Source organism: Aythya marila (genome assembly GCF_965140915.1).
Source record: "Aythya marila genome assembly, chromosome: 9".
NCBI classification, from domain to species: Eukaryota; Metazoa; Chordata; class Aves; order Anseriformes; family Anatidae; genus Aythya; species Aythya marila.
This window is the reverse complement of record NC_139050.1, coordinates 22,294,548-22,318,368: the sequence shown is the minus strand read 5'-3', so window position 1 is coordinate 22,318,368 and position 23,821 is coordinate 22,294,548. Positions and strand designations below refer to the sequence as shown.

General features: G+C 41.7%; 1 protein-coding gene across 13 annotated transcripts in view; it reads right to left on the bottom strand.

Annotated features, from left to right (window-relative positions):
* Positions 1-404: 404 nt before the first annotated feature.
* The window catches only part of MECOM (MDS1 and EVI1 complex locus), a 315,396-nt gene continuing 291,979 nt past the window's right edge, over positions 405-23,821 (bottom strand). For 10 of the 13 annotated variants that reach the window (XM_082767040.1, XM_082767048.1, XM_082767045.1 and 7 more), the window contains 9 exons: positions 22,380-22,467; positions 19,471-19,497; positions 11,692-11,858; positions 10,394-10,471; positions 8,120-8,289; positions 6,941-7,085; positions 3,925-4,161; positions 2,933-3,119; positions 405-2,061 (listed from right to left, as the gene is read on the bottom strand). In XM_082767040.1, the coding sequence (XP_082623166.1) occupies positions 1,927-2,061; positions 2,933-3,119; positions 3,925-4,161; positions 6,941-7,085; positions 8,120-8,289; positions 10,394-10,471; positions 11,692-11,858; positions 19,471-19,497; positions 22,380-22,467 (1,234 nt within the window). In that variant the 3' untranslated portion in view covers positions 405-1,926. The remainder of the gene's footprint in view (positions 2,062-2,932; positions 3,120-3,924; positions 4,162-6,940; positions 7,086-8,119; positions 8,290-10,393; positions 10,472-11,691; positions 11,859-19,470; positions 19,498-22,379; positions 22,468-23,821) is intronic. The other 3 variants (XM_082767046.1, XM_082767047.1, XM_082767042.1) reach the window with 1 other exon arrangement.

Genomic DNA, 23,821 nt, shown 5'->3' with positions numbered 1-23,821 from the left:
TGGTTACTCACCGCTCCCTAACGTCACCTCACGAGCAGGCAGGCGGGCACCTCACCAGCTCGAGCTCAAGGCTCTACAAGAGCATCAGAAGACGACTTTCTACAAGCCTCTCCTGCAAAATGAGGGAAGTGTTTCTCTCAAGGAGGCATTTTGTAGCTTAAAGGGCTCATCTCAAGCATGCCAGAGAGGTTCAGGAGACAGAGGGACACTGAGAGACTCGGGGTCGGGCCCGCAGTCGCACGACCAAGTCCCAGGTGCTTCGCCTCATGCCATGGCTGCCCTCATGCTGTGGCCCCGCAGACATGCAGAGCAGCTCTCTTCACTCCCCAAACTGCAGATGAAAAATGAAATTTTTGACCTGACCCAGACAAAAAGCAAGCAATAAGGAAAAGGATCCCTTCAGTTTTGTAGTCCTTTATTTTTTTTTTTTTAAGTTGATCCTCCCATAGTAATGTACTGAAATGCGTAACAGTTACATTGTACAAAGCATTTAAAGAAAGTACCTCAACTTGCCGATTATTTCAAAATGAGATTATAAACAAAAGGAAAAATAAATCTGGTCCCTCACTAAAGGCCAAAAAAAAATACCCCAAAAATAACTGAATACCTTCCGTTATTTATTTATTTTTTTAAACATAAATTTGGAACACTTCATCTTACAAATAGGATTAACATGAACATAACATCACACAAGCTCGCAGACAACCAGCATAAAATATTGGGTACAGTTTTTAATCAGAAGAATCATGCTTTCATGAAGAAATTATAACTGTTTATACAATTGAATCAATTTACTGTATTACAAAAAAAAAACTAAGTCGCATCTATTAGTTATTTAGTTCATTAAAAGGAAAAAAAAAATAAAATAAAAGAGGAATGTAAGAAAATTTCAAACACTGTTTTGCACTCCCATATACACAGATCAGTTCACCTCACTTTTTTTTAAGTACATGGGTGCCTACATTGTAACGCAGTGGGGGACTGGAGCAGTGCTGTTTGTTACAGGAACAGTGCTATTTTAATCAACAAACAATTGTTTGCCAACAAATAAATACATGGTACACACAACACAAAGAAGAAATTAGAGGGAAGGGGGAAAGGAAACAATACAACAAAATAGTGACATGATTGTCTAAAATTAAAATCTCATTACAATGATTTGAACTAGTGGTGCTGTCGATGGACGTGGTGCTTTCACGGAATTATCTGGATGATTTAGCTTCTTGGAGTAGTGAACATTCATAGTTTACAATATACACAAGCCTCTTATGTATTGTTTCTCATAGTTCTTTTTTTTCTTTTTTTTTTTCTTCTTGATTTTCCTTTTTTTTTTTTAACAATGCAGTTGAGAAGGCAAAAGAATTACGGAGAGAACAAAATATTCCCTGTTACTTCTTTCTACATTTACGATGGATAGTGTGCATTTGATAGAACTATTTTCTTTCTTTGAAGGGCTAAAATGCATAAAGCTTTAATGAAGAGATTTGTACATAAAAGCAACTGTTCCCAATCCTGTGTCAAACTATCTTATACAAAAAGAAAATGAATTCAGTTACTACTTTAAAGGAGTGCCCATGTGTGTATCAATGCAGTCTTAACCCTTTTGCCCCTGCCCCTCAAAGCCGGGTGAACTGGAAGACACTTTTTCCCGGCCCCGGTTTACATAATCCACTGAAACTTTTTTTTTTTTTTAAGTCGCATTGATCCTCCAGAAGTCAGCAGCTGCCTTTGCTGTGCAAAACAAAATATTGAGAATAAATAGTTTCTTTCTTTTTAAAATTATTCAGTTTAAGGTCACCAGACTTTAAATGAGTGACCCTGCAGATTTATAAGGCATTCTGCTCAGCAGTCTTTTAAACAGTCATATATGAAAGAGCCATGCTACTGGTTTGGACTTGGTCCCATTCTTGGTAAGACTTCACAATGTCATACGTGACTGATGGATTGAATGGCGCTGGATTCTGCAGCAGCTCTCGCCATACTGTGCCACATATTGGGAGAATTGTGGGATGCAGAATGAAGGGAGTCCTTGTCGGAGAGAGAGAGCATCATAGCATATGCCTGGACAGGGAAAGAAGAAAAAGAGGTCATGCTTCAGGTTATCTGAGGTTCAAACCATGCTACTGCTATGTGGTCCAGGCATCTTTTAGACCACAACTGGTCCTCTGAGCTTAATGAAAAAAATCCAAGTGCATTAGGTTAAACCACTGTCAACCTTTTCACTGACATTTTTGACTCACTAATAGCAGTAATTATTTGTGCTTTCCTCTGGCTTCATGAAGCTCTGAAAAAACTTTGATAATAGGCAAGGTCCCAGAGTCTCATTTGCCTTCAGATTCTTGGCACAAGAGACTTTGCTGTGACCTTCTCTATGGGCATATTCTGCATTTTTTTAAAACGGGAATCTTTACAGGGGCTAAAAAGACCCTTTTTAATTAATGTTTAAAATAATTCAAGAAATGCCACTTGGGCATCAGTCCAATTATTACTGTTTCTAAAACACACCACTGACCTGGATGCGATAACATCCAACAGACTTTAAAAAAGAAACACCAAAAAGCCAAACCAGCCAGAAGACCAAATCTCATCCTTGCAAGGCTGCAGCTAAACTGCACAGCATCCACCGGAGTGCACCGGCTGTCTGAAAGCACTGTGACAATTTCACAATTATCATGGCATTTCTGTGGCTCACAGACAGGAACAAAACCAGCAAGGAAGGAAAAAAAATCCTCTGGCACCAGGGACCAGAGAACCATGTGATGTTTCCCTGTGTGGTAGAAATGCAGGGGGAAATTGGGGCACACTCAGATTTACAGAGGTGGAGTGCAGCCCTTCCTGACCAAGTTGAAACGACGTTGCCCGCCGCACACTAACAGCTTAATCCTTTGGGTATCTGGTGACAATAACATTTTAACTTAGTTAAAACTTTTACCTGGGATTTGGATTTCCTGTATAATGGTTGTTTTAGGTCCTCTGGCAGCTGGGAAGTATTGAAAGCTGCCAATTCAGCTTCACTGTATTGATTTTCTTCCATTTTCCTCATTTTGAGGCTATCTGTGAAGTGCCTTATGTGGTCCAAAGCAGAAAGTCCAGTCTTACTATACTCCTCCTCTTTATACCTACAAAAACACCACAGAGGTTACAGGGAGTTTTAACATCTGTTAACTGCAGGCTGCTCAGAATGGCTGTTGCCCAACCTTCTCAGGCATTCACATCCACTCCAAGCTTTTGAACTACCTGCACCAAAAATCACACATGCTGCAGAGCTACCCAATAGCAGCAGGGTTGAAGGAGTCCCCAGAGCCCCCTTGGTGTATGGCTCATGTCCTGCAGTGCACGGTCACATCAGACAAACCACCCTCAGTCACACCTAGTGCTGCCCACCACCAGCTTGGAGTTTAAGGCTGATCCTCACTGCGTTCCTTCTTCCTCTCAAATTTACACCTATGAATACCCCTTTTTTATAGGCTCATAACCCACCTTGCACTGTGGGACCATAATCATGAAACAAAAGGCATCATACTTTTTGTTCTAAAGAGGAGAGGGTGGGCAGTGGGAGCAGAGGTTGGAGAGAGTCTGTCTCTCTTCTGGTGTCTCCACAGCCTTTCACCAGACCATTATGGGAGATTAGGGTAGGTTTAAGGAGCAGATAACGTATCTCCCAAGAACATTTCCTGTCTCACCCAAAACCTGACAATAGTTCCCTTAGTGAACTTATTTTTCCTCTTAGCGGCCCCATTTTGTATGAAGAGGCTGAAAACAGGGCTGGTATTGACCAAAACACGGATGCATGTTGCTATCGTAACTGGGAAGTTGGCTACCTCGAACGGGTTCCCACGGCACACAGTTTGGTGCTGGCACTCTTGTATGGTTTATTGTTTTTATTTTGTGTATTGAGCGAACCAATACTAGGAAGGAACCAACCTGCCAGGGGAAGCTTTGCAGTTCATGTCCAAAGTACTCGTTTCCTCGTAATCCTCCTCTGGAGTCCCCTCGTGTATGTCGCTTGTAACAGGCTCTTTGACTGCTTTCCCTGCAATTTCGCTTTCTTCGTCTTCTTCGTCCATCATTACTTCATCTTCTGCCTCTTCGTCATCCAGCAAATCTGAGTTCTGGCTGGTTACCATGGCTTTTTCATCCTTAAAGTGGCTGCCATTCATTCTGAAAGTACCAAAATAAAAACATGCAATAATCAAAAATCACTCATGAAAGCTCCACGCCAGTGAATTGTTGGAGATGGATCTGAAAAGAATGTCTCAGTAGAAAAACATAATTTCCTGGGAAAAAAAAAAAAAGTGTAATTTATCTTTTTGAGCTTCAGACATTTAAGCGGTATTGTAGAAAGATCCACTCAAAAATCAGTGGGACGTTACAGCGCAATTGGCATGGGATTTTCCTGTTATCCTGGGAGCCTAGAACTACTGTTCAAGAGAAGAGATGTTCAGATATCCATTCCAAATTTTCTCACGCATTATTTCATCTCATATTTCCAACCATGTCTGTAGTCTAGGCAAAACAACTCTGACTTTTAGCAGAAGCTGTAGGGGACGAGAAACTCTGAAAATGAGCTCTGGCATTTTCAAGAATGACATCCAATACTGCATTAGGAGTTTTAAAGTCAAAATTACATGCATAATTAATTTTGCACACCATCATCCATTTGGAAGCCATACTACTTAAGTGAACGTATGGATTACATACATGGGAACCTAAGTGACTTCAGCTGAAGACATGAAGAGTTGTCTGCAATATTGCCTCCACACTGAACTCCGACTAGTGACTGATTTGAAGAAGTAATTAAAAGAAAGGGCACAAAGCATTTTAAGTGAGGTGTCTTTATTTTTAAAAATGAGCATGTGGAGAACCTTTTGGTCCAAACGCTGCTATTACATCGTCTCTTGCTTTCAGACAATGACTTCTCTTAACTACTTCCTATGGGATTTTATCAAGGGCATAGTATTCATGCTGAAGTAGAGGCTTATTTGCTAATGGCCTCAGTCCTGCAGGATTGTGACTACTGGAGATGCATCGCATCCACTGCATTAAATGAGAGCTAACGATACTCAGCACAGCCACTGCACTTGGAAATGCGTGGCCAGACGTGCCCGGGGCATGCCAGGGCTGAACTCAGTGGAGCCACGTGAGCGCAAGCTACCAGCCTATCTGCCCCACTGTTTTACATAGCATGGAGACCTTGATTCATCTATTGTTCTAATTGTGCAAAAGGTCCCTACTCTTCCAGGAATACAGTTATAAAAATGGAAACCTTATTGTCCGCCTGCAGTTTGCTTTAGACCGCATGTGCTTCAAACTGTGCAGGACAATATGGAATATACCAAAAGTTTTCGCTAGATAAGGATGAGTCTTACCAGCAAATTTCATATTTAATGTTAGACTTGCTGTTATAACAGATGTCCTTTCTTATGGAGAATACACAAGTGAAATCTAATTTGTTATACGACGATAGCGTAGTTTTCCTAAACACAACAGTTTCATCTATTTTCTGAGCAAATTCCAGCCAATTGTCACAACTTTAGTACTTACTGCATTAAAGAAAGCTAGGGAATGGTGTGTTTATATCACAGTATCAAAAAATCTGAGGGTGTGCAGAGTCGGGAGAGCTGAAGCAACCACCCCCTCTCCAAATTAATCGGAGCAGTATCTCTTTATCATCTTTTATTTAAATACACAGATATAAGAAATTGCTGAGCACAGTCTGGGCTGCCAACTTGCTTGCTATGCTCAATTGAGGCTGCTAGAAATGAAAGGGAGATGGACTACAACCAAAGTAAAAAAAGCCATGTGATTAAGAAAACAGATTCTCTAATTATGCTTTCAAATGCAGCAATTTGCCAGGGATAAAATATCCATCAAAAGCAGTCTGAAGTGCCAAATTTAGAAAGGAAACACTGCATAACCCAGCAACCTTTTCACTTTGCTGACTTCCTGTTGGAGGACATGTTGAGACCAGATGTGCAAAAAAAAAATCCCAAGCACTCATTGCCAATCAAGATGGAATGGAATTTGAATATGCATGTAATCACTTAATCCAATACTTTCAGGGAAATTGTGTTATGTCCACCATTTTTATTCCCTCACAAAGACATCTGGAAATTGAGGAGACAGTGAAGTTTGTCACCAACAGTAAGAAATTTTTGATGTTGCTAATGTAATGCCAATTCAAAAGCACAAGTAATGCATAATGCAAAACCAGTCTCAAAGAAATACATAGTTGATATGCGTATCCCTGTTACAGCCTTTTTTTTTTTTTTGCTTAGCTATATTTTTATTAGTTGAGAATTTTTAGAAATGGTCTATATTCTGCTAGCTTAAAACACATATAATTAATAAATCTTAATAGGAAAAAATCTGTCACATACTAGAGCACTGTGCACTAACAACACCTACCTACAACTTCACTGACTTTTTGCTAGTAAGCACCCTTCTTGGCACTGAGTTCCTTGCAAGACAGGACTTCTAAGTTATAATCTTCCATTTCATTTAAGAATCTAGCTTAGTCTACTTTACAAGCTATACATTTAAAGTATATTTAAGCAATCTGATCCTTCCACATTCAGCCACTGAATGTTCACCTGCTCTGCCATGAATGTAAAATGAAGGAATTTTTTAACAGACTTAAATGAGCAATGACAAATGGTGCACAGCAACTTGAACAAGAAAGGTACTGATACAAGGAGAAATGTCTAAGTAGATGTACACTTCTGGCCAGCATCTGCCACCAGGAATACGTTTATGCACAGCGGGGAGGGAATCAGCATGTTTCTCTTCATAAGACACTTAGGTGAAACCTGAAGCAACCAGATTGCTAAAATAACTCTGGCTCCACACATCATTAAAAGTGAAAAATCAGGTTTAATAAGCAAACAAAACTGGAAAAAGAACAGTGGCACCTTTTGAAGGCAGACCAGTTGAAACTTACCTCTCCTCTGAGTTCCGGGGGGACTGATTGTTGTGGTTGCTGTTTCCAATAAAATTCCTAATTTCTGTAAAGTAAGAATCTTCTTTGTCATCTAGGATTGCCCCTGTGCTTTCCAGTTCTGAGTGAGGTGAAGACGTTGCAGTACCTTAATAGGAGAAATACAGGACTTTTGTTGTTGCTCATTTACATTTTCTATATTTAACCTTCTAAATCAGATCAAAATTGAAATGGTGTTTAAAATGGGTGAGACCAAGTGAGAGCTGTTCATCATGCTCTATCAGCTTTTAGCTGTAAAACTGGCAATTAGAAGGGAAGAGTTATTATCCATGGGCTAAGGTGGTTTCCAGCCAAAATTGCTATTTCAACACCTCCTCCCTGTTACTTTCAAACTTCAGTGGTCACTCAATAACTGTGCCAGACAAACAGCTGAACTGAGCAAATGGAACTTAATTTTAGCTACCAATTATATAGGTTTCCATAAAATATGAACCAACCATTGACATAATCAACCAGGTTCATTAGCACTGGGTGACCAGTGACAGACATCTTTGTGCACCTGAAGACAGCTCTGCTTTCAGCAAACGTGCTTGGTATTTCCACTGGAGCAAAAAGTAGACTGGAAAAACTGAAGAGCTTTTTATTAAACCCTGCAAATACCTAAACCAGACCAATGATACTCAGTACCTCCCCCTGCCTTTGTTGCTGTTGTGAGGTGACCACTTTGCTCCCAGGTTTTTGAGGCACCATTACCTCCACTACAGATAGGGCTTTTCAGCTCCTGACAGTGGGAATATTTTACAGAGTGCCAATAAAATCTTTCAGGATACCCCTTGAGACTCTAAAGCTAGGACATCTATTGACAGCCAAGTGATTGGGATTAAACCAATTTTCCCAGTCTGTTCTCAAAATGTTCAGGTTGGCTTAATTAAAAACAAAAGAAAAGACATCATCCAGTGGTATTAAGTTATACAAGGGTAGAGTTTATGATGGGATTTTCAAAGCACTTTAAATGTCTGCAGGGCTTAGGCACTTAAACATTTTCCAAAAATCTTTGGTGCTGAGTAACTTGTGCCGATTGACACTCGGTGCTCAAAGTCAGTATTGAAAGGGAACGTGAAGCCCCGGTATGTGAGCATGGGCTGCATGCAGGGTGCAATGGAAGGGAAAAGGCCTACATACCAGACATGTTGCCGTTCTCATGCTTTTTTAGATGTCTGTCAAGATTGGTTTGCTGACCAAAACACCTGTCACATAAGTGACACTTGAATGGCTTCTCTTTATTGTGGATGTTACGGACATGTCTCTGCAGGTTGGAAGATATGCTAAAGGACCTGTCACAGTATTTGCATCTAAAAAAAAAAAAAACAAAAAAAAAAACAAAACAGGTGGGTAGAAAACCATTTATTAGTAGCTTAATATGTAAGCTTTGCCCTAGGAGACATGAAATACCTTCCAAGATCAGCCTCAGTACCCAAACTCAGTTCCTTGGTCCCTACTGTGGCAAGACCTTCCCTGAACTGAAGAAGTGTGTTGGCTGAGTGACTGGAGAGTCGTGCTCTTGGAATGGAGACGTCACTTCTGCAGTTGGTTTTTAGCTTTAATTCACATTAGTCTTTATCTCTTAAATACTACACTTAGGAACGAGCGTAATATTTCAGAGTTTATGGCATCCAATTAGCTTGGGTAATTGATTCCCATGTTTTTAAAACTGTTGCACACAAAGTTGGGAAGTTTGAAAACAGTAGAGCAATAACTCCATTGTTTCATGTGCTGCCAATACAATACAATTAAACACTTTTGGAAAAAAACATGAAACAGATCTCTTCTAATGCTCAAATAAGGTAAAAAGGGCCATTTCTTTTCCTATTCTAAATTATACTGTGTGATTAAATCTCTTCTTGAGGAATTAGCTTACTCGATTGCTAATCCCAGAGGAAATTTGGTTATCTTGCAAAAACCAGCAATAAACAATCCCAACCTTTAATACCGTGCCAATGTGAGTAGTTTAGTCTATCACTCTGGTACCAGAGGCATCAATTTTCATACTCTGCAGTGATTTGGAGTCCCTAAAGCCTTTACTGTATTGCTCTTTAAGCCATTACTAAGTCATACTATAACTATTCCAAATTCTCTTGCTGGCAACCAGCCAACAGGCTTCACCACTTTAGTTTTTCAATCTTTCACTTCTCCTGTGCGTCTCTGCATGTCTTTTACGCTTGTCAATGATGTCAATTTTTTTAGTGCTGAAATCGCCCATTATGCTACTAATTGTTCCTGGCTTTTATGTAGCAGACAAGTATTACATGCATCAAGACCTTTCTTCAATAAAATTAGATGTGAATCTCATTTCCCAAAGAGACTAGAGGAAAAAAAAAAACATATTGTTTCCTCCCAAACAATGAGCTTAGTCTGCTCTTTACAGGTCATAAAATGCAGAAATTTGTGCATTTGTTTTGCTGGAACACGTGCTGGCTTCTTTCCAGCTGATTTAAATTAATCTTTCATTTTCAATAAGGTAAAGCTTCCATACACATTGCTGTGTGTAACTGTCCTGGATAAAATATCACATACATATCCTTATCAACAAGAGAGTAAGCTCACATGGGTTTTGGTTAATCAGACCTAAAAAAAGATCCAGATTAGGCAGGAAATTAATAAATATAGTAATGTCTCTGCAACTGGGACCTTTCAGAAATCAGATGATTGACAAAACACCCAACTTTGGGCTGCAAATAACACCACAGCGTTCTTATATTTAAAAAAAAATAAAAAAAAAAAATTGATTTTTGTAAGGGAAAATGTGACCATGAGCCTTACTGAAAATCACTTCATCCCTGCTCATTCAGAAATGCCAGCTATCCCGCAAGGCAAAGGCAGGACTCACGAATGGCGCCTGGGTGGCTGCTTGAGGCAAAAGAATTTCACAAGCTATGACCAAAACCTTCCCCCATCGCTGCAGCTCGAACACTGAATCGCAGCATCATGTACAGCCACCCTTGTCTGGAGGAGCACAAAAAGCCTTGTTCAAAACAAAGGCAAATGTTCACGTTCTCCAGCGTCACTGGAGCAGGACTCCAAGACACAGCTTTACGTTCCCGTGAAGAATAGAAATTTTATGGTGAGTTTAAGTGGGAAAAGAGTTCTGCCAATAAGGGCACCACATTTCTAACAGCAAGACAAAAATCCACCCAACCTCTACTGACAGTGACCTGTGTGACCACAAGCTGTTTGGAAAGCACTGCCTGCTCTCAGGTAGGAAACCAAAAAGCAACATGGGGACATGCCCATCGCAATGGCAGTGGTGTCTCACCCCAAAACTCCCTGAGGTCAGAGCCAAAACCATTGTTAACGTCCATGAGCTGTTAACGAGCAAGGCTGTTGAGCACGTGGACCTCTGCTTTATTCACCTGACCACACGAATGACCACCGACATGTATTAAGGGGCTGCTGTACCTGTAGGGCTGCTCTCCAGTGTGCGTCCTCAGGTGACGGGTTAGGTTTGCAGATCTTGGGAAAATCTTGCCACAGTATCTGCGATGAGAAAAGGCTCGATAAGGCAATGCAACATTCACTGGCCTCGTTCCAGTTTCAGCTGCTAGAGCCATAGCCTCACTGATATAGAGTACTATTGGCATTACTTTGGTATAAAGACACTTCAATAAAAGCATGCAGTAAACAGAAGCAATTGAGACACACACGTACACACAGAAGAATGGAATTGGAATTGCTGGCACTGAGTGGCTTTTCTAGTGCATACACAAACGATACATGAAAACACGCTAGTTTTAAAGATCACCCCAAATTTCTAAGCTCACTAAATACTTATCTGTCACATTCAGATTTGGAATTATGAGAATCTATTATTAAAGCCTTGTATTTCAGCCTCGATGTAAGCAAATTTCAAACCTTTCAACCAACTCTAAGTGTCAGCAAATGTGACATCATTCTGTGCACTGAATAGGATCAGACCGGACAAGACTCAAAGACCTAATCCATCAAGGTATGTTTCTATAACAACATGTCTTGAAAGAAGGTGACATGTTTTCAAAAAGATCAGATAAACTGATATGCCAGTGTCAAACGCCTGCGCATTCTGGAGATGATATAGAGACCCAAACAATGCAATTTAAAAACCATTCTCCAAACTCTGCAACATGTCATAGGACCAATAACGGCAATATATATATACACACACATATATGTTACATATAAACAATATATACCTCGTTGGCCCTCCCCACTCATTTGAGTAGCACATTAATATTCAGGTCATAATCAGTCCAGTTCTATTAATCACATTCAGCCCATTTTTGCATGAGGACAGAGCATGCACAGCTCTCAAGAGAATGAGGCTGGTGGTTGTTTCGCACGACAACTTTGAAGGTTGCATCCCTTTACTTGTAACATCCCATTTATTTTTTTTTTTCACAACATGACGTGCAAGCCTTCAAAATAGCTGTGCAGCTAATTCTGCTCCCTTTGGCAAAGCTTCCATTCATTTGGGCTGTATGTACACCCACAATCTTTTTTTTTTTAGGTCTGTATACTTATGTCCTAATAAATCATACATTTATCATCAATACCTTTGGATTATTAAAGAAAAAAATAAGAGAAAAACGGGTCTGTAGTTTACAATCAAAAAACTCAATGACGAAAGCACACTTGTGAATATGAAAGGGAGGAGAACATTTGGAAAAGGCGTTGTTTATCTAATAGCTTCCACCCCATTCATCGAGCTGTCATGGGGCTACCTGCAGGTGTAGCGCTCCTTGCCCTTGCGCAGGAGGGTCTCGGGCAGGGCGCTTGGGGGGGCTCGGAAGTTGAACATGGACGGCACCGACTGGATCAGCTCGTTGGCCTCTGGCTTCAAGGCGCTAAAGCTCTCCAGCTTCTCGGCCATGTTCTCGATGGCTGACATCTGCAACAGAAGATGGCACAACACCCGTCACGGTGAATACCGCTCTGCCTGCTTTGAAAAACCTAGGTATAAAGCACACATGCTCCCAAGAAACAAGCAAACAAACAAAAAAAAAACAAATGCAGAGCTGCAGTCACAAAAATTACCGGGCAAATTAGGCACCTTGGTGGCCATGACCTTGTCCCTCTTGGAGTAACTCCTGTAACTGCTGGACTGGGTGCATTCCTCGGCAAGGCCAGTGCACAGCACAACTCCTGTCCTAATTGCCAAAATGGAAAGCTGCTTCCATACAAGATCTAAGTTAGCCAGAGTTCATTTTTTTGTATTTCTTCTTATTTTCTTCTTACTTCTCAGCATCTACAGAAATACAGCTTGTGCAGTCATGTTCTTTGGGTGGGTGTCTATGAGTCTGAGCAAACCACCTATTGAACTCTTGTCATTTTAGACCAAATCAACAGAAAATACAGAGATCCCAATAACTGAATTCCTGATTTATTTTATTTTTTTATTTATTTGTTTGTTTTTTTAATAAAGTACTTGCAGGGGAAAAATACCATAGAGGACACCTTATAAACACTCTAGCTCAACCAAACACTGAAACACACCAGAGAGGCTCTGTCATTGTCCCAGCCACATCCAAGCATTCAGTAAAGTCTTCTTATACATCAAAGTCAAACCATGAGAGAAATCCATAAGAAATAAAGCTTTGGTGGGCTTGGTGCTATGTGTTTGTTCACATTACCACTTAGATGCCTGTCGGGTTTTCCTACAACGTCTTTATACTTCTGCTCTACTCTCAGTTGTTTGCAGGCCCTACTCACTTTGGGATGCCACCTCTCAGTGTAGCTGTCTTTAATTTTCAAGGACTGGGCATTAAACCATTCCTGGAGATTGGCTGCCTTTAAAGTGGAACTGACCACAAAAAACTGCTCCAAAACCACCAACATTGTCACTTGGAGAGCTCAAGATCGCTGCTGAGCCTCTTGAGAGGTGAGAATAGCCACCTGCCTCCTCCTGTCACTGAAAACATATGGAAAAAATAAAATAATAATACAATAAATTTTAAAAACAAAACAAACAAACAAAAAAAACCAACACAGAAACCCAAGATAGGCTCCTAAAGACCACGACAGCATGAGCCCTGCAAAATGCTTTGGTTGAACGAAGGAGGAAATGTCATTGAAGACAAGAAGCTGAATGCTCCTTAGCTATGGCAGTGCTGGGTGCTGCAGCACTTCCCAAGTGCTCACTAACCATCCCCCTGCCTGGGCACACGGATCGGTCATAAACCTGCATCAACCAAGTGCCAGCTGGGAGAACACCTTTGCAGCCCATTCATCCATAGGAGACTGCTTTGATTTTTATTTTTATTTTTAACTTTATTTTAATGGAAAGAATTCCATGCTTGTCTCCGAAATGACTGCTCACGTGATGGTTAGCTCTGACTTTGTGGTGGTGGTGTTTCGGTTTTTTTCCCTTTAGCCTGTAGCCTGCCCTCTCATTTCATGCTCAGACTCCTAATGCCGAGTACAAATTGCAATGTACAGGGTACCACTGCCAATTTGCCAAATGTCTTTCATCAAACACGGTGAAAGAAAAAAAAAAATCTCAGAGGGAAGTCAAGATACATTTACTTGTCAGGCAACAAATGGGAAAGCATTGCGAGGCAGTAGGGGCTGTAAGCTCTGGGGTTTGATTCATAATCACTCAGCTGCTAAAACATTCTCCACAGATGCAAGTGGACAGCACATTTGTCAATATGAAGGATTTTGACATGTACTGATCACAGGCGTGAGATATGTAATGATGATGCTGCTGGGAGAGGAGGTAATTCTATCTCGGCAGAGAGATGTCATTATCAACCCATACAACTCAACATTACCATATATTTATATGACTCTGTATTTTTTTATAGGAAGAATTGATTCTTAAAGCTTTTATAATAGTCTTCCCCCTGCCTTTAATTCCTTCTAATTGTTCCCTGCAAGAAATCGTTTGTCAATTTTGCAATTGTGGAAAATAAATGGTTTGAATGAAAAACGCCCTTTGGCCTTCGGGCTGATTAGCAGTGACAAGACAGTGCGTGGGTTATGATAGCACATATTTATGGTGAAGAATAATAAGGGCACCGAGAAGTATAATAAATGTTTTATTTATGTATATTTAATATTCAAGTCAGTTTCATTATCTAGTGATTTTAAATCATTTTTGGATCACCATTCCTCATGTACGTGGCTCCCTACAGTAATATATTAAAGAAACTATTTTCCCCTTTACATTTAAAATGGCTTAGTCATGCTTTTTTTTTTTTTTTTTTTTTTTAATTGTTTTCAGGATTTTGCAGAGGAGAAATTGATACCGATTCTTCTCTAATGTACACTGGTGTAGGTCAGCACTAACTCCGTACTGCCTCCAGGATTACATCAGTCCCAAAATAGGTATGAAATCAGGATCTAATCTTAAAGCCCTCATTCAGAGGAAATCCAAGCACTTCCAATTATTTTAAAGTATTACAAGATTTCCAAAAATACATTTCTCACCGTAGGAATGACTATTGTGGTGTTTTTTTTAAGACTGATCCATGTAGTTACCTGGTATGATTTATATTTTTCACGAAAGGCAACAAAGGGAAGTGCTTGGCCCGACGTCTTTGCTGATAAAAATCAGCATCACCCCACTGCTGTCGGTGTAATTACAGCAGTTACTGGCTGCTGGGGGTACGGCTCACAATGCCGGGGCGTTTTCCTAAGAATAATGAGAGCAATAAATTCTTCTTTTTTAGAAAGGTCACAACTTCACAGAAGCCAGCCCCGGTGAAGGTGTGGTGAGGATGAGAGGTGAGTTTGCTCCACGTCAGCCTTCCCAGCCCAGACTGTGCTCCACCGTGAAGGTCGCCAGCTCCGTGCAGGAACTGATGCTCCTCCACAGAAAACCTTCTCCTGGTGCAACTGAGGCTAAAAGCTAAAATACCAGTGATGGGGAAAGGAAACGTTGCACAGAGGTTTGGAAAGCGTAGGAAATGGAGTGAATTGCAAAGCACTGAAGGTCTGGGAGGAGGGACATAGCTCCATGTGGCTGGTGCTCAGGGCCTTCAGGATGCTCTCCCTGTTGCCTCCCAGCTGCTTCCTCACTCCTCATCCTCTGCTTCCTTTCCCCGGCATGTTTGGGGTGCCCTCAGTGCTGCAGAGTACCCGGCACAGGATTTGCCATGGGGGCAGCACAGGCTTGCTGCAGCTCACAAAAGCCCTGCCATTCCTGCCCCACAGCGTGGGGCTTCAAATTTAGGCCAACATCCACTACCATGGCTCCAGGGACACACAGGTGGGCATCCAAAGAGCAGACCTTCTGCCTGGTGTCTTGCATCAAACATAAGAAATGAGAGGTGTGAGAGCTTTACCTGGAGGTTGCCTCTCGATTACTGCACTGAACAGGGCTGGCTTTGGCTCCAATCTAAGCCCTTTTTGAATCCGTTTATATTTTTGTCAAGAAGTTCACCAATTTAATTAGGTGCATATGAAAAGATGCCGGCTTTTGTTCCTTTTAAGCCTTTTGCCTGATAATTCAGCTGGGTGCCCCTCATTTTTTGTCTTGTAGAAACTAATGAATAACCATTTCTCATTCAGGTTCTGCTCACCATTCACGGTTTTACAGAGCTCTGGCACAGCTCCCTCGGGCATTTCTTTTCCAAGCTGCAAAATCAAAACCTACTTGGGCTCTTTTTGTGTGGAAGCTGTTCCCTGTCTCTGATCGTCGCTGTTGCACTTTTCTGTGTCTTCTCTAATTCTACTGTGTCCTTTTTGAGAGGGGCTTCAGCTGTATTCGAGATCCGAGAGCAATATAACACGTAATGATGCTTTCAATTCCTTTTTGCTAAGCACTCAGATATTTTCATAAAATTATTGACTTCAAGACCCTTGTCCTGAATGATGAGAGTTAAGAGTTACACTTTCCCCTCAGCGTTACGTGGTACTTATCGACACTGAGTTTTATTCTTATTTGAATTCCTGGTGACTCAGCTTTCTGTGAAACCTCTGCAAAATCTTCACAGTCAGCTTTGGATTTAGCTGATCTCAATAAACTGTTGGCTCTTTGTTCTTTGCCTGTTTACCCTCCATCCCATGCTGTTTACAAACATTTTTAATCATCCAGATCCCAGTGACACCTCTGGGTGAAGCTGGTGATAAACTCCAACTACTGCAAAAATTGCTTATGTATTCTTACCCATTTTTTTTCCCTTTTATTTATTTATTTATTTATTTTTAAGACGGTTTTTAATCCAGAAGGCTTTCCTATTCTGCCCAGCCTCTTTAGGAGCTCTCAATGAGAATCCCCCTTTCAGCCGAAGCACAACCCAATGCTTCAAAGCACTGTTAAAGCAAGATTTGCTTCCATAGGAGCTGTGCTGACCATGAAGATGTTACTGTGGTGAGCAAGCCACCGAGCTCCCGGAGGATGCTGCTGCTATAGAATCAGTGCTGGGAGGTCCGGTGGGTGTCCATGGCCACCCCATCGCTCCAGGGATGGTCCCTGAGGACCACCAGGAATTAAAATCTTTTGGGAAAGCTCTGCACCCCAGCAAGCACCCAAATGCCACAGCCATCCCGCAGCGGGACCCGGGGAGGAAGGCACCACTTGGCCCCAGGGATGGGATTAGTTTAATTGTTGTGTCCCAGGTGAAAGCTCTCCTGGGAGGCAGGGGACCGAGGAGATATTATTCCGTATTTACATCAAGTTCCTGCCTTATGGACAGGTCGCGTCTGCTCCCGACCTGAGATGGGTGACTGACGGTGTTTTACAGAGAGCAGGAACTTTTGATTTACATCGATGCGTTGTTGATTCTATCTGCGTCCAGATGTCTGGAAAAGGAAGCAGCTTTCCCCCACCTCCCTCCCGCTCCCCGAGAGGCTATTAACCTCCTACTGACGCAAACTAACATGTAGTCACAATTCCCCAGCTCGGGCTCAAAAATGCAGATATTACCATAATCGGCTAAAACAAGTATTTATAAACATTTCAACGGGCAAGATACCATCAGCAGGGGCCCTGGATATTTGTCTTAAAATTTATTAACCAGCAGAAGAGAAAATGGCATAAATAAAGCAAGGTTTGTTGTTGCTGCTTTTTAAGAATAACCTGATGATATGAAATAATCTAGCAGACAATGTCATGAATTACGTGACCTCGTGTTTTAGAAGCTAGACTCCTTCGATGCTATTATCGTAAAAACAACTGACTTTATAGCTATAACTCATGGGAAAAGAAAGGTTCAAATGTTTGCCTTCTATTTTTACTAGTGTTATTTAGAGAAATCTTGAAAATCCAACTACTGAAGTTCAGGATTTCTTCCTCCCCAGTTCAAGTTATGCTGCTTTCTCTAAAAATTATGATTTGTGAATTTGTTGTAATGCATTTGGCCACCCAGCCACGGAACTTGGCTGAGCTATATTCATGTCCAAAGGACCTAGCACACGTGGCTGAATTTATGAAGCAGTAGCAAGAAACTCCAGCTGATCCCCAGCACAGATCCAGAAAAACTCGATTTGGGTTGATGCCATTGGTGGGGATTTAGCTAATCTAACAGAATGGATTGTGTCCTACAATGCGCCCAGTAAAATGAAGCTTTGTTAATATACTCATAACATTTCATGTATTTTAAAATTTATTTTAATTGTTTACAATGATTCTCCACAAAGGTATTGCAAACAAAATTTGAATCTAATTACAGAATCTCTTTATAGCAACCTTCTCTTGATGGGACCAGAAGGGAATGAAAAAGTCCACAAGGTAAATAAATTGGGATCCATCCAAGAGAGGGTGATTCCCATTGAGCTGGACTACAGCCTCCCTGCCAAACAAACAACGTGAAATAATCTTGAAATATGTGGCACATGCACCTCTGAATTGAGATAGAAAGGCACATGTGACATAGTCAAATCTCCTGAGATGAAGATTCACCCATGAATCTGCATCCTGCCCTAGTCACTTTCCATACTGATTGCTGCTGATGATGCTCAAGCACCAGCATGGCAAAAAAAAAAAAGGATGACCAAAATTTGAGGACCAAGCCAATGTCAAGGAAAGCAGACAGAAGAAACTGACTGCATTGTGACTTTCAGCTGGCCAAACACCTCGAAAGCCTCTTTTCTGAGAGTCAGTGTGCATGGGCCAAATCACAAATCCTACCACAGGCCCTGGATATTGCTATGTTAAATTCACTTTGGTACAAAGAAATTGGGTACCACCTCTTGTGCTCTCCAAGCCCAGCATCTAACCCTGTGTCCCAGCTTCTTATCATCTGAGGCTTGCTTAGGATTCATGAAAGATAATTGCAGCCTTCCCTTTCGTTGTTTTATTGGGGCAGAGGCTCTCAGTGGGGCACTAAGGCCAATGTCAGTGGAACAGGTTTTGGGTACAGACCTTCCTACGGACCCAGACACCTCACTGTGATCGAGCTCAGTGGGTGCTCACAGGAGCCTTTTGGAGCCTGCTGACCTCGTTCCACCTCAGGATCCTAGCAGCCATCATTTTACAGATAGAAAACAGGGCTTTAAAGCCATGTGGACACAAAGCAGAGCTACATGGCTGCTCATGGACCGCAGGCACGTGGAAGAGAGCTGGGACAGCGCCCTTCCTGGGCACCCCATGCTGGGATGCACGTGGGAGGGAGCACATTGCCTCCTCAGCCCATGTTTTATGAAATCCTGGCTACACCTTGTGCAATTAGTCCATGTCTCACTGCGAGTGATGAGCGAGCGTGAGTCAGGCCCAGAGCCGCAGCCGCCTGGCCCCAGCTCTCCCCTCCGAGACCCGAAGCTGCGAGGTTGGGAAAAATCTGGGACAAGTATTTATGGGATCACCTTGCAGCGAGGGCCAGCAATGGGAGAGCACAACACGGTGTTATTTCACTTGCATCTGCAAAAGCAGTTGCTGTGGCTCTTTTTAATTTTTTTTCTGGAGCGATTTAGACGTATTAAAAATAACATTTTATAAAAATAGAAGAGCATGCTCAAGTTTATCCCACAGATACAGAAAGCACAATTCCCGTTCACATAAGGGGGACTCTATGTAACTGCACATACAGGACAAATTTGACACAAGCACTGCAAATAAATGGGTGTTTTATTTGGGCTTTAAGTACAGCAATGAGCAATTAAGCTCAAAACTTCAACGCTATTAAAATGACTAACTCCCACTGAAGCCAATATGAGACAGAAACGTGCAGCCCTCCGAGGCTCTATATTTTAATGTCTAGAATGCAGATTAAATATTTATAACTATTGCAATCTAACAAGATTTCAGCCTGAAAATTTTCACTGCAATCTCTGAAGGAAACGCCTTGGAATGATTTCAGTTAAATATAAACAAAGACTTCATTTTGAAACCCTTACTTAGGGAAAGCTCCCATTGCCTTCACCAGATAAAAACTGCAGGCTTAGATGAGTGAAAATAAAGCCAATTGGACATAACAGATATTTATCTGCTACAGCTACAACACACTGTAGGAAAGAGTGGCATGCTCCGTGATTGTGTGGTAAGCTATCTTTCATATTATATTTTTCTTATGCAATTTATTTCACAATGATTAAATCAAAAATATAAGCAATGAACTTACCCAAATTCTTTGATCAGGCAATTGGAACTGGGAGCAAAATTGAAACAAAAACAACACATTATTCCTGCATTGGAACCCTCATTGCAATCAAACTAATTAAGATTTTATTTAAAGATACTAATTAAGACATTATCCTGGATGATTTGTTGCATCGGGGCATTCTCCCTCTAAAAACACTTGTAACAGCAAATTACTGTGAAATACAATTACGTGACCTAATCTTTCGCAGCTTTTGGCCACTGGCACTGGGAGGAGTTTTGCAGGGACTGCAGGGTTTATGCCTTTAATCTCTAGTCCAAAACCTATTTTAAAGATCTGCTTGTTAGTGGTCCTATTAGCAAGTTTAAAAAATTAAGCTCTTGTTTAATCAAATGGAAAGTTTCAGAAATAAATTCACCTACAGAAATACAAATTTGTAGGATGCAAACAATGACAAATATTTTGCTCCTGTTTTACAGAGACAGAGCCTGCCAGCAGAAAATGAAAACTTGTGGTGCAGTCCACACCTGTGCTTTTACAGGGGCGAACGGGACTATAAAACAACAACACTTTTCTGCGAGCCGTTCCCCAGTCCTCTATAAACGCCGCGCCAAACTCTGCCTTTGCAAACAGGAGGCTCCGTTCTATTCATGTCAGCAAGAAAGCAAATTTGGACATTTACTTTTTTGACAGGACATGTGATGGTGGTTTCCTCTTTTTTTTTACAGGGTATTATGAGTGCATGTCACACCGATGGCTTTTCTATCCTCCCAACTCACAAGTTACACACTTTAACCAAGCGGACAGGTAAGTGGCAAAAAGAAAGCCAGTCTTTACCCTGGATTTTTTTTTTTTCTATTGCAAATGAGCAATGTGGAGGGATGGGCAAAAAAGGCAGAATGCGGCTGGAAACATGGCAGGAAAACCCTGCAGCCACTTGCAGCAGCACAAGCAGCCTGCAGCCATCCCTTTGCCCTGCAGTGCTGCTGGCAGGGCACAGCCCCAGCACCACAGGGAGAGGACTCTGCTCCCGGCCAGCCCCAGCAGCACGGAGGTGGCATCTGGTGTGGTGACGGTGCTGGGACTTTCCACAGGCACCAAGGAGAGGTCTAACCAGTGCAGGAGGGGGCAAATCCTGCCCACTAGTAGCAGAACTCCCCTTGTTTCCAGTTCACCTGAACGCCCACGTCACCCTCTCCTAGCACCCTACAGATCTTCCTCCAGGTTTCTCCCTGGCATGCAACCCACTCACACAAAGCTTTGTAGAAAAGTATCCAGCTCCTTCCCATCCCAAACAACCACCTAATAGTGCAATTTTATACCAAGAACCTCCTTCCACACCTGCTGATGGCATCAGACCAACTTGTGCTGAAGCCTGCAGTCCCTTCAACTCAACAAGGATTTACACCTGAAAATCCAGCAAGGACTCAGCAAAATGTTATTAATTCTTCCATTGATACAGCACCTTAAATAGCCTAATTTGAATGATTTACCATTAATGTACAGCCCTTTATTTGTTCTAACAGGATCAGTTACTTGATGAACCGGCCAGTTTTACACCAGGGGAGACAAAGAGGATTCAGCTCCCAGTTGTGCATCGGTGCATTAATACTACCTGCTACGGACTGGGAATTTCTACTTGTCACTTCAGAACTCTGGCAAATAGGATAACTCAGCAAGAAGTGCTGAGCTGCTATTAAATCTTGTACATAAATTCTCAACAATTTTAATACTTAATAGACCCTTCACTTCCTACAGGCATTGGAACTGGGAAGACCTGTGGTGCTTCTGCACTGTCCACCCACGCAAGAGCATTACGGCAGTGTATCTGCAACAAGACACACCATCAGCTCTCCTTCCCACATCTCCACCAGTCCCATGCTTCAGAATATATTCTGTACAATCTGGGTAAACTGGGAAAAAAAAAAAAAAAGGCAAATTGTGGCAGACTGGTGATGTGGTCTGCCCAGGAATTCAGAGGAAGCTGCACCAGAGACAGGAGCTCTTGGCTGCACAAGACCCATGTGTGTGTCACTATTAGGGTGAAACTGCCCATAGTCAGCAAGGGGTTTAAATTTGCAAATAGCACATAGCATTTTATTTCAAGAGTAAGATTTTTTTTTGCAAAAATATTTATTTATTTCGCACACTTTTTTTTTTTTTGCAAAACTGCCTCGAGCAAAGAAGAGGAGAACAGAATGAATGTGCAGTGCTGCTGAAGAAAAGCAACGTGCAGACTGCACACATGTACTCTTTCTATAGTGCATACACACTGTGCTTGTTGTTCTGCTTCAAGGACATCCTCGTAAATTGTTGTTCAGCAAGTAAGAAGCAGGATTTTGGCCTATGAACAACACAGCAGCCCTCTCATATAGCATGGCTTCAGGCATGAAGAAAGGACCCTACAGAGTCACTGCACACGCTATCATCCATGACTGCTAGATGGGACGTTTGCATTAGGAGGGTTGAATGTATTGGGTAGAAGGTTTTCTCTCTTTTCTGGGAGTCCTTTAATATTAAGAAAAACAATCGATTGTATAAAAGTAAGCAAGTAACTGGGATGCTCAGTTTTGCTTGCCCAACTTTGGATCTACACTGACTCCCTGAAGGCAATACTGCCTCCACTGCAGCGGCCCTGAAAAAGATGGGCAGCTGCGACCGTTGGTGGCGACGCTATGGTTATGGAGGAACACGCTTCTAAAACATACATGTAGTTCGAATCTGGCTTCCTCTATAATCAAAACATGTTGTTTCATCTGCAAAACATCAAGAAGCCCAGAACAATGCTTACGCTTTTCCACCACAATGGTGAAGCAAAAACTGTGTGTTTTAGGAAATCCAAAAATGACTAAGACCGCATTCATTTCTCTGCACCTGCTTTGAAGCACCAATAGGCTTGTTTACAACATCAAAATTCCAAAAATACTTACTTGTGGATGAAACAAGAATCCCGGGGAAGGTCTCAAGTATTTCTCTTTTAAAGCTTCGAGTGGGTCAGTTAACTTTCTTTTCTCTACTCTGTAAATGTTAAAATTAGATTTGCTTATGATGAATCAGTCTCAGATATTAATAATTATACAGCTACTCATGTTTAAAACAGTCGATTATACATCAAGCAGTTTGTTTCTCAGAGGTAATGGTAAGAGATAAGGAAGTACAGTCAGCCCCGGGTTCCCGCACACGGCTCTTTATGACGGGCGGGGGCTGAGGACCGCCGTTGAAGGGCGATCGTGCCCTTTACATAGGAAGTAATCCCGCTTCAAAAGACCAGCAATAATGATAGCAAAAACCAGTGACTAACTACTGAGGATTTTTATGAAGAAATAAGGTGACCAAGTGTGCTCTCCACTCAGAGGAGTGGAATTCAGGGCAACAGGAGCTGTGAGCAAAAGGTGCCTTCCCGCCTGCCCATGCGAGACCTCGCCGTCACCATCCTGGAGACCATTCTCTGTGCATGCCAAGGTGGCCCTAAAGGGGGTTGTACGAGAAATGTAGGCTTGCAGGAAGGCACTGGAGCTGACCTGCCACCGACCAACACTGGGATCAACTAACGTGTGCATTTAGGCTGTGAAGCACAGTGTGGGTGATTCAAAGCAGTGTGGAAATTTGAGGTCTTTTTGCTTTTCCTGTCACTGATGTGTACGGTTTAAGGGACAGATCCTGTTGTCCTTACATAGATGTAATTCGTGGCAAAGGAAGGCTCAGTAACAAGCACCCTTGTACTATGTTGCCAGAATTTCTATAGGCTTTGTTAGTTTGTAATGCAGGACCACAAAACACGAATCATTATTTCCACTGCTTCGGGCATTTAAAATCACCATGACACAAACACCTATGGTCTAATACAGATATCAATTTGACATAAATAAAATCATCTCAATAAATAGCATCAGACCATGTTTCTTCACAATGAATACCTGTTGTCTTAGGTGAGAGCACTGTGCAAGAACTATGCCCATAGCATTTCTTTTTAGATAAAGTAATAAATTAAAATCGTTTTCATGGACATAGCTTTTTTAACAATAGGCTGTAAAATTGGTCATTTAGATTATAAACAAACATTTTTTTTTTGGCTGATATTCCCCTAGACTAATTTAGATGCATGACTTCAGCTGATTGCAGATATGGAAGCAGAAAGGCAAAGGGCACAAACGGGGGCTGACATACACAGGATGTAGGTGAAATCCAGATCCCAGGGAGATTGGTGTCAGCTCTACTGGAAGACACCGAGGGGTCGGGATTTTACAACTGGTTTTCAAAACCTCGCTTGACTGACAGTGTCCGCTTGTGTGCCCGTCAAAGCCAACACAAAGGCTCCCATTGATTCGTAAGGTAGATCAGATTAACTAACCCATGGTTAGGCTTTGTACAC